The sequence below is a fragment of the Solanum tuberosum genome, unplaced genomic scaffold, assembly GCF_000226075.1.
Source record: "Solanum tuberosum cultivar DM 1-3 516 R44 unplaced genomic scaffold, SolTub_3.0 scf00103, whole genome shotgun sequence".
Lineage (NCBI taxonomy): Eukaryota > Viridiplantae > Streptophyta > Magnoliopsida > Solanales > Solanaceae > Solanum > Solanum tuberosum.
In genome coordinates, this window is record NW_006239027.1 from 659,531 (window position 1) to 677,015 (window position 17,485).

At 31.0% G+C, this 17,485-nt stretch overlaps 4 protein-coding genes across 4 annotated transcripts; 1 reads left to right on the forward strand and 3 right to left on the reverse strand.

Annotated features, from left to right (window-relative positions):
• Window positions 1–2,266: 2,266 nt before the first annotated feature.
• Window positions 2,267–3,917, reverse strand: LOC102579214 (UDP-glycosyltransferase 89A2-like). The gene has a single exon (XM_006348574.2). The coding sequence runs from the start codon at window positions 3,827–3,829 to the stop codon at window positions 2,432–2,434; it is 1,398 nt and encodes a 465-aa protein (XP_006348636.1). The 5' UTR covers window positions 3,830–3,917; the 3' UTR covers window positions 2,267–2,431.
• A 905-nt stretch (window positions 3,918–4,822) lies between these two features.
• Window positions 4,823–6,470, reverse strand: LOC102579535 (UDP-glycosyltransferase 89A2-like). Its single transcript, XM_006348575.2, has one exon. It carries the CDS (start codon window positions 6,284–6,286, stop codon window positions 4,865–4,867), a length of 1,422 nt encoding a protein of 473 aa, XP_006348637.1. The 5' UTR covers window positions 6,287–6,470; the 3' UTR covers window positions 4,823–4,864.
• Window positions 6,471–9,156: 2,686 nt separating this feature from the next.
• Window positions 9,157–10,741, forward strand: LOC102599059 (UDP-glycosyltransferase 89A2-like). Its single transcript, XM_006348725.2, has one exon. The coding sequence runs from the start codon at window positions 9,207–9,209 to the stop codon at window positions 10,593–10,595; it is 1,389 nt and encodes a 462-aa protein (XP_006348787.1). The 5' UTR covers window positions 9,157–9,206; the 3' UTR covers window positions 10,596–10,741.
• A 2,178-nt stretch (window positions 10,742–12,919) lies between these two features.
• On the reverse strand, window positions 12,920–13,735 carry LOC102579860 (enoyl-CoA delta isomerase 1, peroxisomal-like). Its single transcript, XM_006348576.2, has one exon. The coding sequence runs from the start codon at window positions 13,677–13,679 to the stop codon at window positions 12,990–12,992; it is 690 nt and encodes a 229-aa protein (XP_006348638.1). The 5' UTR covers window positions 13,680–13,735; the 3' UTR covers window positions 12,920–12,989.
• Between the last annotated feature and the right edge of the window lie 3,750 nt (window positions 13,736–17,485).

The window sequence follows — 17,485 nt, forward strand, 5'->3', positions numbered from 1 at the left end:
TAATTTTTCAACGAAAAAATTTCAACTTATCGCTATTTTGTATATGTAGTTACTCTACTATTTGAAAGAACTCCATTGTTTTGTTCCAAACTTAATATTTGAGTTACAATTTAATTAATAAATCATAACTCATAAATTCAGAAGCTTGACTCCGCCAATGATATCAGCTACCTCCAAAACCACGATCTTTCATCTCAAGTAATGTTGAATTCCTCTGTTCACTTTTACTTGTCATGCTTTGTTTTACGAGAGTCAACTTGAATTGTCTTTAAAGCTAAATTGAATTAGATTAATTTAACATTTTAATTTTAAATTTAGATGTTCAAAAATTATACAAAAAAAAAAAACTATAAGTTGCAATCCTTCTTATATTAATACGATAGAAAAATACATTTTAAAATATTAATCAAAATTCATGTTGTTTGACTCTCGAGAAGCAAAACGTAACAAGCAAAAATGAACAAGTGAGAGTAATTGTGATGTCTAAGACTATGAATTAGCCACTTTGTTGTCTAATTTTATGTAAATGATATTAAGTGATATCCAAGTAAGAATCATGAGGTTTAAACATGGTTATCCAAAAGTAAAATGTGTTTAGAGCAGTAATTAAATGTTCTCTCAGGAAATGTTAAAAGTCAAAAGAAGTGGAAGGATCTTTCATAAGATATTATGAAAAACAAATCCCACTTAGCACAAAAATTAAGGAAGTTGTTGATTAAATATTTTTAAATTAATTACAAGAATTTACAAGTCAATAAAAAAGAACCTAAAACGACCCCATTTTAAAGCAAGTATTCATAACATTGTGGACCTAAGTTTGTTAATATATTGGGGAACAAATTTATAATCATGCCTTATGACTTTTTTTTTCTTTTCCTTTTGACCTAGGTGTTAGTGCGCTCGTGAATGTTTTTTTAAAAATAATAATAATAATATAATGGTAATAATAATAATAATAATAATAATAATAATAATAATAATAATAATAATAATAATAATAATAATAATAATAATAATAATAATAATAATAATAATAATAATAATAATAATAATAATAATAATAATAATAATAATAATAATAATAATAATAATAATAATAATAATAATAATAATAATAATAATAATAATAATAATAATAATAATAATAATAATAATAATAATAATAATAATAATAATAATAATAATAATAATAATAATAATAATAATAATAATAATAATAATAATAATAATAATAATAATAATAATAATAATAATAATAATAATAATAATAATAATAATAATAATAATAATAATAATAATAATAATAATAATAATAATAATAATAATAATAATAATAATAATAATAATAATAATAATAATAATAATAATAATAATAATAATAATAATAATAATAATAATAATAATAATAATAATAATAATAATAATAATAATAATAATAATAATAATAATAATAATAATAATAATAATAATAATAATAATAATAATAATAATAATAATAATAATAATAATAATAATAATAATAATAATAATACTAATAATAATGATAATACTAATAATAATAATATATAATTCTTCATGTAAATTTTGATATTTTTAAGTTTTTTCTTCTTATTATTATTAGTGTCATGTGAATAGTGAAATTCATGAACTAACTTCTGTATGGATTTAGTAATTAGTAATAAGAAGGTTTCGTTTTAACTCGCTTTATGTCTATTAAGAAAATAATAAATACAAGATATAATTTATTAAGTTAAACTTATTTATTACTATATGTCTTTTTAGATTTAACGGTATATTTGAAAATAATTATCAACTTTAGGTGTTGAATTTCTATAGTGACAAATATTCTAGGATAGTTTTTTAGTCTTCCACATGTTGTGGCCTTTAATTTTATTCTCTTACTTTTTTTCTTGCTTGAAATGTTGTCTAAAATATAAATTACTATCTTGCTTTAAGAAGTTATTTACCTTTATTCTTACACTTTTTGAACTTTCACTCATAATCTATTTATAGCATATGTTGAATTTTATTCCTTTAAGTGTTGATGAAAAAAAATTCCTTATACCCTCTGCAATCTGATAGTTACACTATCTTGTAAAGATACAAAAATTATTTTCGATAGACCTTCAACTCAAGTAGTATGAATGTTACAGGTCAAAATTGCAATCCACAAATTGAACTCATCTTAACACAACTAATGCATTAAAAGAAATGACATTTATTTTTGTAAAAAAAATAATGAGACATCTTGATAATTAATAGCACGTAAAATGGACAAGGCCAACTTGTCTCATTTTTCTCCCACACATCATCATATACAATACATTTATATTAAAGTTGAAGAGTACATTATCAAATGTTCATCTAAACCCAACCAAATTCATTAAAAGTTGGCCCAACATAAAATTATTTAGCCCATTTGCATGAATTTTCAACTTCTTAGTTGGGCCAACTCTTTTACAATGGAATCCAAATCCTTTTTAGAGCTCCCTCCAATTTTAACAGCTTCAAGTGCTTCATCTCTCATTTTTTTGGCCCTCTCCTTAAACAAATCATTACTCATTGCCTCATTAATTTTCCGACCCAACTCTATCGGGTCAGGCACCGAGTCTGAGCCCTCACAAACTCGGACCGATGTCTTCATATTATCCACCAACAACCACGTGTTTATGAATTGGTCGGCCTCCATGGGCCATCCTAAAATTACTACTCCCGCCACTATTGCTTCCAACACAGAATTCCATCCACAGTGGCTCAAAAATCCACCAACGGCTCGATGGCCCAATATCTCCACTTGTGGGGCCCAACCCTTTATTACTAGGCCTTTCCCTAAGACTCTCTCCTCAAACCCTTTTGGCACTGATCCAAAACCTTGTTCTTCTTGTTGGGCTGTCAATTGTTTAGCTACTAAAATGAACCTCACTCCACTTTTCTCAAGCCCAATAGTTAAGGCCTCCATTTGGGCCTTTGTTAATAACTTTTGACTTCCAAATGCTACATAAAGAACAGACTCATTAGGACACTCATTAAGCCAAGAGAAAATTTTCTCATTTGCACCATCATCAAACTTCCCAGTTCTACCCGGCCCACCAACTAAATTTATCGGCCCAATCGAATACACACGCTCATGGCCCATTTCCTTCTTCAAAAAGCCCAAATAATCACTCTCCAAAGCCTCAAAAGTATTGAAAATTGACCCAAAACTCCTACCATTTGCAATAAACCCATTTCTAACAATCTCCCAAGTTGGATCATCCTCTTTAAACTTGAGAAACACTGAAGGAAGATGTTCCCTCACAAACCTTGGGCTTTTTGGAAGCCCATTAAACTCAACAAAACCCAAACCTTTATAAGCCCACAAATTCTTCCAAAGATCAACAAGTATAGAAACCAATAAAGCCCCGACACCGTAAAATACAATTCCGGGCACACCAACTTGTTGGGCCAAATCTAAAGTCCAGCCCAAAAAGAAATCATAAACAATCGCTACAGGAGGATTTGATTGGGCCTTAAACCATTCTAATATTGGGCCACTAAGCTTACTAAGCCCAGCAATAATTGGGGCATTGCCGGAATTTCCCACATCCTTAACGTTTTCAACACCGGCGGGAAGAGATGGGTGACCGGGAAATGGGAAAACAAGAGTTTCAACAGATGGATGTGTAGAAATAAGAGGATCAAGAATCGGGACATTTTTAGGTGTCACTAAAATAGTGATTTTAAAGCCATGGAGAAGAAGTTGATGAGTTAAATCAAGAAGGGCAAGTATGTGACCTTGTGCTGGAAATGGAAAAATTAAGATATGTACACCATTTTTAGAGCTTGACATTTTGTTTTTTCTCACAGCAAGTAAGCAAAAAGTTGAGTGAGTTTCAATTTGAATGAACTTAGAGATATGTAAGTTTGATATTTTAGTAATGTTTTAGATGTGGAATATTTTAAAGAATTTTCTTGGTAGTAGCATATCTACTTTTTTGTTATTTTATTCTATTCTTTTTGCTTTTTATATTCCAATAATGGAATATGTTTGAATTATTAAAGCATATATAACATTCATTCACCGTTACCAACGCCATCTATCATTATCAATTTTTTTATTATTATTATTATCGAACGTTAGTATTAACTACGTACCACCATTCATCAACAATAATCATAATCCTCATGAGTTGATTTCTGATCACTCAAGTAATAATTATTATTTTAGAAAAGATCATTTTTTTTATTGTAGAAAATCGAAATCTAGATTAAAGTAACTGTATGAAATAATAACAATTAACTGCTACTATCAAAATCAACTACAACCATCAATACTATCTACTACGTACACCCAACTATTAGCCAACATCATCCTCAATCGACATCTACAACCATCATTGCTAGATAACCATTACCACCACCAATCATATATTTAAAAAAAAAATATATTGTACATATATAATATCCGATTAGTTTTGTATTAATTATTTTTTTAAATTAAACAAATTAAATTTTGTATATTAGATGTTTAAAAAAAGCAGTCTTCATTAAAATATGCAGATCTTAATACAAATCTTAACAATTCACATGTAATATTCAAATTTAGATATCTAAATCTTAATATCCAAACGTCTTAAATTCAATAAAAATAAATGAAACCTAAACCTTACTTTACTAATCTTTATTATTATTATTATTATTAAATTATAACCTTCTCTAGAAAAAGTGCAAACAAACCCCCCCCTTTTTTTTTGGCAAAAATCAAATAAGCTATGAGAGCATTATTATAAAATTTGTAACACATTATGCGATGATATTAAAGTTGAAGAGTACGTTGTCAAATGTTCATCTAAACCCAACCAAATTCATTAAAAGTTGGCCCAACTTAAAAGTGTTTAGCCCATTTGCATGAATTTTCAACTCTTAGTTGGCCCAACTCTTTTACAATAGAATCCAAATCCTTTTTAGAGCCCCCTCCAATTTTAACAGCTTTAAGTGCTTCATCTCTCATTTTTTTGGCCCTCTCCTTAAACAAATCATTACTCATTGCCTCATTAATTTTCCGACCCAACTCTATCGGGTCAGGCACCGAGTCTGAGCCCTCACAAACTCGGACCGATGTCTTCATATTATCCACCAACAACCACGTGTTTATGAATTGGTCGGCCTCCATGGGCCATCCTAAAATTACTACTCCCGCCACTATCGCTTCCAACACTGAATTCCATCCACAGTGACTCAAAAACCCACTAACGGCTCGATGGCCCAATATCTCCACTTGTGGGGCCCAACCCTTTATTACTAGGCCTTTCCCGAAGACTCTCTCCTCAAACCCTTTTGGCACTGATCCAAAACCTTGTTCCTCTTGTTGGGCTGTCAATTGTTTAGCTACTAAAATGAACCTCATTCCACTTTTCTCAAGCCCAATAGTTAAGGCCTCCATTTGGGCCTTTGTTAGTAACTTTTGGCTTCCAAAAGCTACATAAAGAACAGATTCATTAGGACACTCATCAAGCCAAGTAAAAACTCTCTCATTTGCATCAACATTAGACTTCCCAATTCTACCAGGCCCACCAACCAAATTTATAGGCCCAATTGAATACACACGCTCATGGCCCATTTCCTTCTTCAAAAAGCCCAAATAATCACTCTCCAAAGCCTCAAAAGTATTGAAAATTGACCCAAAACTCCTACCATTTGCAATAAACCCATTTCTAACAATCTCCCAAGTTGGATCATCCTCTTTAAACTTGAGAAACACTGAAGGAAGATGTTCCCTCACAAGCCTTGGGCTTTTTGGAAGCCCATTAAACTCAACAAAGTCCAAACCTTTATAAGCCCACAAATTCTTCCAAAGATCAACAAGTATAGAAACCAATAAAGGCCCGGAACTATAAAATACAATTCCGGGTACACCAACTTCTTGGGCCAAATCTAAAGTCCAGCCCAAGAAGAAATCATAAATAATCGCCACAGGAGGATTTGATTGGGCCTTAAACCACTCTAAGATTGGGCCACGAAGCTTACTAAGCCCAGCAATAATTGGGGTACTGCCGGAGTTTCCAACATCCTTAACGTTTTCAACACCGGCGGGAAGAGATGGGTGGCCGGGGAACGGAAAAACAAGAATTTCAACAGATGGGTGGTTAGAAATAAGAGGATCAAGAATCGGGACATTTTTAGGTGTCACTAAAATAGTAATTTTAAAGCCATGAAGAAGAAGTTGATGAGTAAAATCAAGAAGGGGAAGTATGTGTCCTTGTGCTGGAAATGGAAAAATTAAGATATGTACACCATTTTGTGACATTTTGTTTATTCTCAAGTTGAGTGAGTTAGAATTCGACTGAACTTAGAGATATGCAAGTTTAATATTATAGTGATGTTTATTTGTATGGTGGAAAGTGAAGGAAATTTGTTGGTAGGTAGAATTATTAAAGTAGGGGCAAATAAGTGATGCTATGTATTGCTTTTTTCATTTTGTTTGATCTACTTTTATTTTGATATGTGTATGATATTTTTAGTGGTGCACAATTTAATGAAATTTTATTGATAATAGCAAATATTCTTTAAAAAGTAGATTGTAGTAATTTGTTATTATGGAACTTTTTGGGGTTTGGGCTATTAGTCCATGTGTTATGAGTGGATGCTGATCTGTTAATTTTTATTTTTATTTGCTAAAAAGCTAGTATGCCATGTGAAGTATTTTGAAAGCAACCTTAAATTTGTTATGAATTAAATATAGCTGAGAGTTTTAAAAATATCTCTTTCTTGTAGAAATACATTTTTAAATTTTTAATTAACTTAGAAATATTTTGAATATTTCTCTCGATTTTTTTTTAAAAGTTAAATTCTTCTACAATAACTTGAGACCACATGTTATGTCATGTGTGTCAGATCAGGTGTATATCTAAGTTTAGTTAGTCAAATATTTTTTTAAAAATTATCAATAATTTAAGAACAAAACTAATAATTTATGCGAAAAGACTTCTAATCCAAACAGGAAAGAGTGAGAATTTAGAGATGTGTATGTTTGAAATCAAAGAAACCAACTTTCTATTAATTTGATTTATAGTCTTAATTAATTGACATAATTGATTTAGTTATTTTTTTATTTTTACCATGTATTGTCTTTTAAATAGACAAAAATAGTGGTGTACTATTGCTTTTTAAAGCAGCAATAATGTCAACAACCTCTGCAAGGGAATGCATATTTTATCCAGAGTAATTAGTTTATTTATTTATTTTATTAAGAAAAAAATCAATGCATCATATAAATGTTCAGTATATTATTTAAAATTTAATAAATAAATTTTCTTTAAATGTACTTTTGATAAGAATAAAAACAAATTAGCATAATGAAATATTTTTAAAACCGAACCAAATCGCAAATCGAGTCAAACCGGAAAAAAAACCCGACTAAGTGGTTTGGTTTGACTTGATTTGGTATTGGAAAAAAAAACTTGACTATATTTGGGTTGGTTTGGTTTTAACTAAAAAAACAACCCGAGACCAAACCAACCCGACATTATATATGTAATTTTAAAATTTTATTTTATACATAAAAATATTTAATTTGATATAATTTTAAAATATTTCTTATACTATTTCATATTTTTTTATCTTTTTAATATATTATTTTAAGTTTAAAACTTAGAATTCGGAATGGTCCAGTAAAGATTATAGTTTATAGATGTTGATAGTTATAATAAAACTTAAATCAAAATCAAATTAATACTAATGCAAAAAGAAAATCAATTCAACACTAAGAATGACAATAATATTGAATATTTGTTCTTTAGTTTTACATTGGTTTAGACATTTAAAATACATAATCTAATTTTAATTTTTCTTAAATATTTAGTAACGTAATTAATACTTATTAAACTTATAATTTTAGCATGATTTAATACTTTTAAATTATGATCATTTTCATTATAACTTTGCAATATTTATTTTATATGATCATTTTCATTATGACTTTGTAATATTTATTTTATATGATGATCTCATTATTATTTTTATTGAATATTTTTGTGTCATCAGTACTCTCTCATATTTTGTGTTATTTTTTTTAAGAAACACCTTAGATAATTGTATTTTGGTTGGACTAAAGAAATATTTTGGAGCACAAGTTAATTATATGTTTTTATGCAAACTTTACCGAAAAAATCCAAAATTCTGAAAAAAAATCCGAGGTTTATTATTTTGGTTTGATTTATAAATTTATAAATTTGACACAATGGTTTGGTTTGGATTTTCAAATCCAAACCAACCCGAGGTTGAAAAAACCCGAATTTTATTAGTTTGGTTTGGTTTATAAATTTAAAATTTTTGCACAAATAATTTGGTTTGATATTTGAAAAACCCGAACTAATCCGGTCATGTACACCCCTAGTTATAAGAAGAATCAAGAAATCAAAAAACCAATTAAAACCAAAACAGAAATAACCACTTTGTATTGATTTGATTAATAAATTTAATAAATTGATGTAATTGATTAAGTTATTTTTATTTTGACCATGTATTATCTTTTAATTAGACAGAAATAGTCAGATGCTATTTAATTTCTATGTACACTTACTATTGCTTTTTTAAAGCAGCAACAATGTCAACAACCTCTATAGGGGAAACAGGGGGTTTATACATTTATGTTAAGTAAGTACACTATTTTAATACTCTCTTAGTCTATTTTTACTTATACATTATATTAAAATTAATTGTCCAAAAATATTTATCAAATTTAAAAAATCAAAAGATAAGTTATTCTTTTGCATATTTTATCAACACCTCAAACTAAGCCTTGTTTCCTGTCCACAAGTGGGCAATGAAGGTTCTAACCAATATTTCAATTGATGGAACTTTCGATCAAGAGCGTCCGTTGTTGAGATTTAAATCAAAGAGAAAACGTCAAACATTTTCCTTTGACTTAAAATTAGCAATAGACCGTTGGCCATTGAGTGTTATATACTCCCTTATGTCTTGTATATTCGGGAGTACTTTAACATCTTCAATAATCAACAACTTGTTGGGCCTCAACACATTTCTTGTCTGCTCATACTTAAGGGGCCACTTGGCTAAGAGACAAACTATATATGAATTAACATGGTAAATATTATAGTTCCTCCATTCTCCACCATACAAACATCACTATGATATCAAACTTATATATCTCTTTAGTTCATTCAAACTCACTCAACTTTTGCTTACTTATTGTGAGAAAATACACAATGTCACAAAATGGTGTACACATCTTAATTTTTCCATTACCAGCACAAGGTCATATACTTCCCCTTCTTGATTTTACTCATCTACTTCTTCTTCATGGTTTTAAAATTACTATTTTAGTGACACCTAAAAATGTCCCGATTCTTGATCCTCTTATTTCCACACATCCATCTGTTAAAACTCTTGTTTTTCCATTTCCGGGTCACCCATCTCTTCTCGCCGGCACCGAAAACATTAAGGATGTGGGGAATGCCGGCGGTCCAGCAATTGTTGTTGGGCTTAGTAAGCTTCGTGGCCCAATAGTAGAATGGTTTAAGGCCCAATCAAATCCTCCTGTGGCGATTGTTTATGATTTCATCTTGGGCTGGACTCAAGATTTGGCCCAAGAAGTTAGTGTACCCGGGTTTGTTTTTTACACTTCTGGGGCTTTATTGATTTCTATTATTATTGATATTTGGAAGAACTTTGAGGCTTATAAAGATTTGGGCCTTGTTGAGCTTAATGGGCTTCCTAAAAGTCCAAGATTTGTGAGGGAACATCTTCCTCCAGTGTGTCTGAAGTTTAAAGAGGATGATCCAACTTGGGAGATTATTAGGAATGGGTTTATTGCAAATACAAGGAGTTTTGGTTCAATTTTCAATACTTCTGAGGCTTTGGAGAGTGATTATTTGGGCTTTTTGAAGAAGGAATTGGGCCATGAGCGTGTGTATTCAATTGGGCCGATAAATTTAGTTGGTGGGCCGGGTAGAATTGGGAAGTCCTATGAGGCAAATGAGAAAGTTTTCACTTGGCTTGATGAGTGTCCTAATGAGTCTGTTCTTTATGTAGCTTTTGGAAGCCAAAAGTTACTAACAAAGGCCCAAATGGAGGCCTTAACTATTGGGCTTGAGAAAAGTGGAGTGAGGTTCATTTTAGTAGTTAAACAACTGACAGCCCAACAAGAGGAACAAGGTTTTGGATCAGTGCCACAATGGTTTGAGGAGAGTGTTTCAGGGAGAGGCCTAGTAATAAAAGGTTGGGCCCCACAAGTGGAGATATTGGGCCATCGAGCCGTTGGTGGGTTTTTGAGTCACTGTGGATGGAATTCTGTGTTGGAAGCGATAGTGGCGGGAGTAGTCATTTTGGGATGGCCCATGGAGACCGACCAATTCACCAACATGTGGATGTTGGTGGACAATATGAAGATGTCGATCCGAGTTTGTGAAGGCGCAGACTCAGTGCCCGACCCGATAGAGTTAGGTCGGAGAATTAATGAGGCAATGAATAATGATTTGCTCAAGGAGAGGGCCCAAAAAATGAGAGATGAAGCTTATGAAGCTGTTAAAATTGGAGGGAGCTCTAAAAGGGATTTAGATTTCATTGTAAGAGAGTTGGCCCAACTAAAAAGTTGAAAATTCATGAATATGGGCCAAACAATTTCATGTTGGGCTAAGTTTTGATGAATTTGGCTGGGCCTAAAATGAACACTTAATATGTATTTTTCAACTTCAATATAATTGTATTGTATGCCTCATTATTTTCTTATAAATAAATGCTATTTCTTTTAAGGGAAAATTAGCAATTAAGTCATAATACCTAACATAATTAGTTAAAAATAACAACACTTTCAAATATTTATTTAAAATGGCAGAATGACAATATTTTTATAAAATAGTATGTATTCAGATTTTAGTATTTTAAATTAATTTTATTTATGAAAAGAGTCCTATATTAGACCAAATTATATATCAATAACCGTTTAAAGTGAGAAAAATAAATTAAACCAATACCATTAACCTTTTTCATCACCATTCACGTTTCTTCCCCAACTTTCGCATTTCTTTCCCACCTTTCACGTTTCAAGTTTATCTTTCTTCAAAGTGCTAAATTGTTGTTTATCAAGAAATTTTATTTATTGTTAAACGAATTCTCTTTATTAATTCAAGCAGATTTCTTGGTTGGCAAGGTAATTTCCATTATCAATTTTGATTTTTTTTATTTGATGTTTAAATCACTGATTCTATACATTACGGATTTTCAGTCAATTTTTCCAATATTTATGTTATTTTGTTTAAATATTCATCATATATTTATTAATTTCAATTTTTTTGTGATTTTCTTTTAATTTTTCAGATTTTGTAGATTCTAGAAATTCATATATATGTTTGTTCTGTTTGATATTTAATACATTTTAAAATTTGATAATATCAAAATTTTCTTTTAGGGTTTTAGATAGGGAAAGCATCTGATTGTCTATAATGACTGATTCAATCAGAATTACTAGAGGTATACCAAATAATATTCAAAATTTTGGGGAATTTCCCTCATTTGATTTGTGTATTACCCAAGGGTTGCATTGTATTTCAATCTCAATTAGTATACCAACATGTTTGTATTTCCTTCTTAATTTGTATTCATCTTAACTGTATGCTAACAATTTTGTATTTTATTGGGTATTCATTCTGTATTTCAATCTCAATTTATATGTGAACAAGTTTGTATTTCTCTTTTGTTTCGTATTCAACCTAATTGTATACTAACATTTGTATTTTATGTGCCTACTTTACCTTTCAAAGTCACTTTGTATTTCAAATGAAGGGAGCATTTAATTTCTTTTGTATTCACAACTTTATATTCAATCTCACTTTGCATATTCATCTCACTTTTGTATTCATATATTGTTGTATTCAACATATAGTTCATGATCGATTAGTTACATTAACTTAATGGGATACAAATTATAGTATGCATTCAAATAGAAAAAATAGCTACTAAACTAAAAAAAAAAAAGAATTCATTCGTTATACATCATAATTTGGATACAAAACATCCGAAAAAAGCTATAAATCTCAATGCATACAAAGATTTCACTGATTCAATCAGGAAAAAAAACAACACTCTTGTACTCGACATATACGAATATCTCTTCCAAACAAATAAAAAAATTGAAAAAAATACCTAATTGATTTTCAATTGTTCACTGGATGCGACAAATTTATAGTTGTCAATTTTGAAAAATTCTGTTTAAAAAATATGTCGTATTCAACTTGAAGAAGTTTTGAAAGTTATCAGATGAATGATTCGGAAGACAAACTAAATTATTTTAATTTTTTTTTATGTTCTTAAGAAGAAAGCAAAAAAAACGCTCGACGGAGAGATGACTATTTATGCTCTTTTCAAAACGTAACTGATTTGTATTTAAAATCTTTTTTACCTCTTTTGATTTTTTTTTGTTCAATGATTTTCTCTGTTCTGTTATTAATTATTTGTATTCTTTCAAATTAATCAAAATAAAATAAATACATAACTAATCCCTTAACAAACTAAAATAATGACATTTTTAATAAATAATGAAACTGTTGCTAAGGAGTCCCACTAAAAGCTAAAATATTGCTCTTTTGAAAAAATTCCCTTCTTTTAATGTATTGTTTGTTCTAAAAGTTCAATTTGTTGATTGCAATTTCGACCAGTTGTTGAAAAATCATGGCTGTCAAATTTGACCCATAAATATGTAATTTATCGGGCCTACAAACTTTGTGTTGATCTAGAGAGTTATGTATCGATTTAATGAATCTAAATAGATACAACTCAAAAAACCATTAGAGTGTTAGATGAACTTGATCAAGCCATTCAACACCTATTTATTGTATGTTCACGCAAATCGACTCTTAATATACTTTTATCACAAAAGAAAAAGTAAACAAAAGGACAAGATATAATAGTGAAATATTCACAATGAAAATAACAAAGACAACAATAAAGCTATCGATCCGATTTTTATTTTTAATGTATTCCAACTTACTTGTTTACAATCTAGCTACAATTTCATTGTTTAGTGCAGCCAAAACATCTGAAAACACAAGCCTCCTGTTATGTGCGTAAACTTTCCCATTCCATTTCCTCGCCATTAACACCTCCCCAAGCTTTATAGCCTCCTTCATCGTCTCCGCTGCACCGTGGTGCGCGGAGTCGACAATACCCTGCTTGATTGCCATGTCAGCAGTCAATTTTGTACCTCTCATAACCACATCACGCCAAGCTACCGGCGACTTCACTTTGTTCTTCACTAAAGTCACAAACCAATTCGGAATTTTTAGTCCGATGTCAATTTCACTCATGTAGAGAAATCCACGATCCTTTCGCATTAGGACGTAATCATGACTCATCGCCAGTACGAATCCGGCAGCTGAAGCGTGCCCGGTGACAGCTGCGATCGTCGGCATCGGAAGGTTGAAAAGGTAAAAAATGAGTGATTTGAGCTTGGAGTCCATTAACTGTAAGCTGGATGGATCGGACGAGGCCAAATCGAGATCGTAGCCATTAGAGAAGAATTTTCCTTGACCGGTAGTGATTAAAACAGAGCTACCAGTTGCTTCCGCCGTTATCCGTTCGAGAGCGGCTCTGATTGAGTCAATAAGAGAGGGATTTAGCCTGTGCTCATCGTCGCCGGTAAGTGTTAGAATGAACAAATTCCCCTGTTTCTCTAACGTGCACATTTTTCCTATGATTTAGCCCAATTAGTATATACTTTTTTATATGCAAATTTCCCCAATGACAGCTGCCTAAATGTTGACTAGTTTTTTTTTTTTTTCGAGTTTACACCTGACAAGCAAAGGTTCTCGGGACAGCTTTTACGGCTACCAAGCAATCAATCCTCCGCATTCCCATTAAAGCACTTAAGGGGGCATTTTCGCACTAAGATATAAAATGTTAAAAGTACGCATAGACGCATACCTGCATTAGAGCTCGACTATTTTGGATTTACACAGCATAAGGCTCCATTCGAGCCTGACTATTCTAGATTCACGCCACATAAAATTCCATTTAAGAAAAACGTTCCCGATCAAAGATTTTTCTATATCTAGGCTCGAACCTGATACTTCTCTAATTAATGAAAGAGTAGCCTCGTGTAGTAGGGTGGTTGAATGTTGACTAAGTATCACAGACTGATTCTCCTCTAAGTAGTGGATTAGTTATTAATAGTTGTATAAATTGAAATAAATGTATGATGTATACATTAATTTGATCGATATAAATACAGGTAAATGTTTATCGATCTGCACATAGTTAAGTACTCAATTCTATTGCTAAGCTAATAGAAATGTTATATCGTCGCCGGTGATTGTTAGAATGAATAGATTTTCCAATTTCTCTAACGTGCACATTTTTTCTTATGATTTTTGTCAAATTAAAGTATTGCTACATTTTAATTTAGGTGAATGAGTATCAACTTTTATATCGAGGGATGATTGAGTGTACACAATTAAAAAGATGTACTATAAATTTCTAGACGACTCTAAAAATTTGATTTTTCAAAACTCAATAATTAGCTTTTTAGACCACATGGGACATATTTCTAGATTCTAATTAAGTTTGCAAAAAGTAGCAAGAGCTTTATGCTTATAAAATATATACAAATTAGATCCAAACATATTTTATATTGTGTAGAATTCGATTAAAACATACAACTTCTATACATAATTTTTGTTGTATAGAAATTGGGGCAAGACATACAACTTATTTATGTTTTCCTGTCCAAGTTAATTTCAATATGGAATATCCGCTTTTTGTTTATATCCCACCAAGATTGACAAGACTTTTATTTCCCCTGTTGTGATGTTATACAAATAACTTTTAGTATCTTTATGGTTATAGTGACAAACAAGGCCATTGCAATGATTTGATTGAATAAGAATCTCGGTTTCATGAAAAAATTATAAGGACCCACAAATCGTTGTAAAGGGAATTGTTCAAGATGTGTTAGAGTCCTTCCATATGGTGACGGTTTTTTTATACCTACTTCAAATAAGAGGCAGCGGGTGTGTCTAGAACGAGCATTGTACAACTTGACAAAGTTAAGATCATTTCGTATCAAACTATTCCAAGCTTTAGAAACACAATTGAATCTCATGAGACACTTAGCTGGAAGCCATATTAAATTGCCACATCATCTACAAATCCATACGCGCATCCTCATTCCTCCAACATCGTCGTTGCGGCCACTTTTCACCTTCCATGTTAACGTAGCTATGGCTATGGAGAAGAAAAGAGAAAGAAAAAGAAGAGGAAAATATTAAATTAACCTAGCTAACAAATGAAAATATTCTAAAATATAAATCATTATTTACATATATCCAAGATATAACAAAGAAAAATATTATATATATATATATATAAACATTATTGAGGAAATAAAAGTGCACCGACATTAAAATCATTTATAACTAACGGAATAATTTTCGAAAAATATAAATTGATGTAAATAAAACACACTATTCCTCTTTTAATCCCTTTAGAACTAAGTTTTATGATTTTGCCATATTTGTTAGCTAGGTTAATATATTTAATATTTGCCTCCTCTTGTTTTCTCTTCTCCATAGCCATAGCAGCTACATTAACATGGAAGGTAAAAAGCGGCAGCCCTCACCCTTTCAAGATACACAAACTAATCAAAAACGATGTCGAAGGATTACTACGGAGGAGATACATATGGCACATGATGACATGGTATTTGAGATATTAACGTTGCTACCAGCTAAGTCTCTCGTTAGATTCATCTGTGTTTCTAAAGCTTGGAATATTTTGATACAACATGATCTCAACTTTGCGAATGCTCGTTCTAGAGCCCGTCCCCGTCTCTTATTTGAAGTACGTATAAAAACACCTTCTAATCCTGAACACTATGAACACTATCGCAAGTACGAACGATTCCCTTTACAACTCGTGGGTCCTCGTAATTATTTCAATCACAAGGAGATATCTATTTGCTCAAATTATTGCAATGGCCTTATTTGTCTCTATTATCATAAAGAAAGTCAGGGTTACTTGTATAACATCACAACAGGGGAAATAAAAGCCTTTCCATTTCCAATATTCTCAATGGGATATAGAAAAAGTGCTTTTGCACGTTTGTATCTGGGATATGATCCTGCCACAGAAAAATACAAATTACTTTTTTGTATTTACAACAAGAAAAGAAGGCCATGTATAACGATTCTAACCCTCGGAACTAACTCATGGAGAAGAATTTGTGAAAACAGCACTTATAAACTTTACAATTATACTTGTACCTTCCTCAATGGGGTACTTTATTGGATTCATCATTACCTAAGTACTATGACCTATTTCAACTTTACTGATGAGAAGTTTGGAACTCTTTCACTTCCACAAAAGAGTGAAATAAGCAAAATTCAAACTGCATTGTGGGAAAAGTTGATTCTGCACCCACCTAACCAACCTAAAAACTGTAATTTGGTGTACGACGAGGTCAATAAGGTTTTCAATAAATTTGACTCTAATCCGGAATTGGTGAAGAAGAAAGTTGCCTTTCTTGAAGCAGAAAACATTGACAAGAGAACAAAGGATTCGAAAATGATTTTTGCAACATCAAGTCTTATTAGCAGCTCAACCTATCTGGTGTTCCCCTATCATTTTGCGGAAAGACATGTTAGCAGGTTTGTTGAAAACATTATCCCATTGAAATTTATTATTGACGTTTAGTTTTAAGAGTATTAGAGAATTTGTTTTAGATTCTAGTTTTGATAGTAGACCAATTTATCACATTATAGTTTTTATTCTACTTTGTATTGGTAAACAGAGTTGTGTTTTCATACTACTATTGGTTATATTGTTTAATTCCTTAACTGAAATGTTCAAACATGCAATTTTATAATATTTGTTTTGTTACAACACTTTCGGAACTTGTGATGTCAAACATGTCACAACACTAATTACTGTCACGTTTAGCCCTAAAGCCTTGACAAAGGCCCTAATGGCCAAGAAATCTAAGGAGGTTCATAGATAACATTGCTATCCTTTACCTCTTTGATTCTAAGGGATGGAAAACCCCATTTTTCCATATTAGTGAGCCCTTTAATAGCTGCTGGCAGATCAGAGAAGGAGTTGAATATTTGAATTTCATTACTTCCATGGCTTATGCAGGCTAACTTATCGGCAGTTTTGTTAGCTTCCCTGTAGCAATGAGTGATTGTAAATTTATGGGATAAGGATCTGAAAAATATCTCAACTTTAGTCGGATTTGTTGTTGCGATACTAAACTTTCATAAGGACCTATTACTTTCCTAGACTATTTAATACCATATTTTTTACCCCCTGAACTATTTAATAGTGTATTTTAAAGGTATATATGTGCCCACGTGGACACATTACTATTTATAATTTTACATTATTTTTTATGTCACGGTGGGCAAATATATATGTTTAAATACGGTATTAAATAGTCTAGGGAGGTAATAGGTCCTCATGAAAGTTTAGTATCGCAACAACAAATTCGACCAAAGTT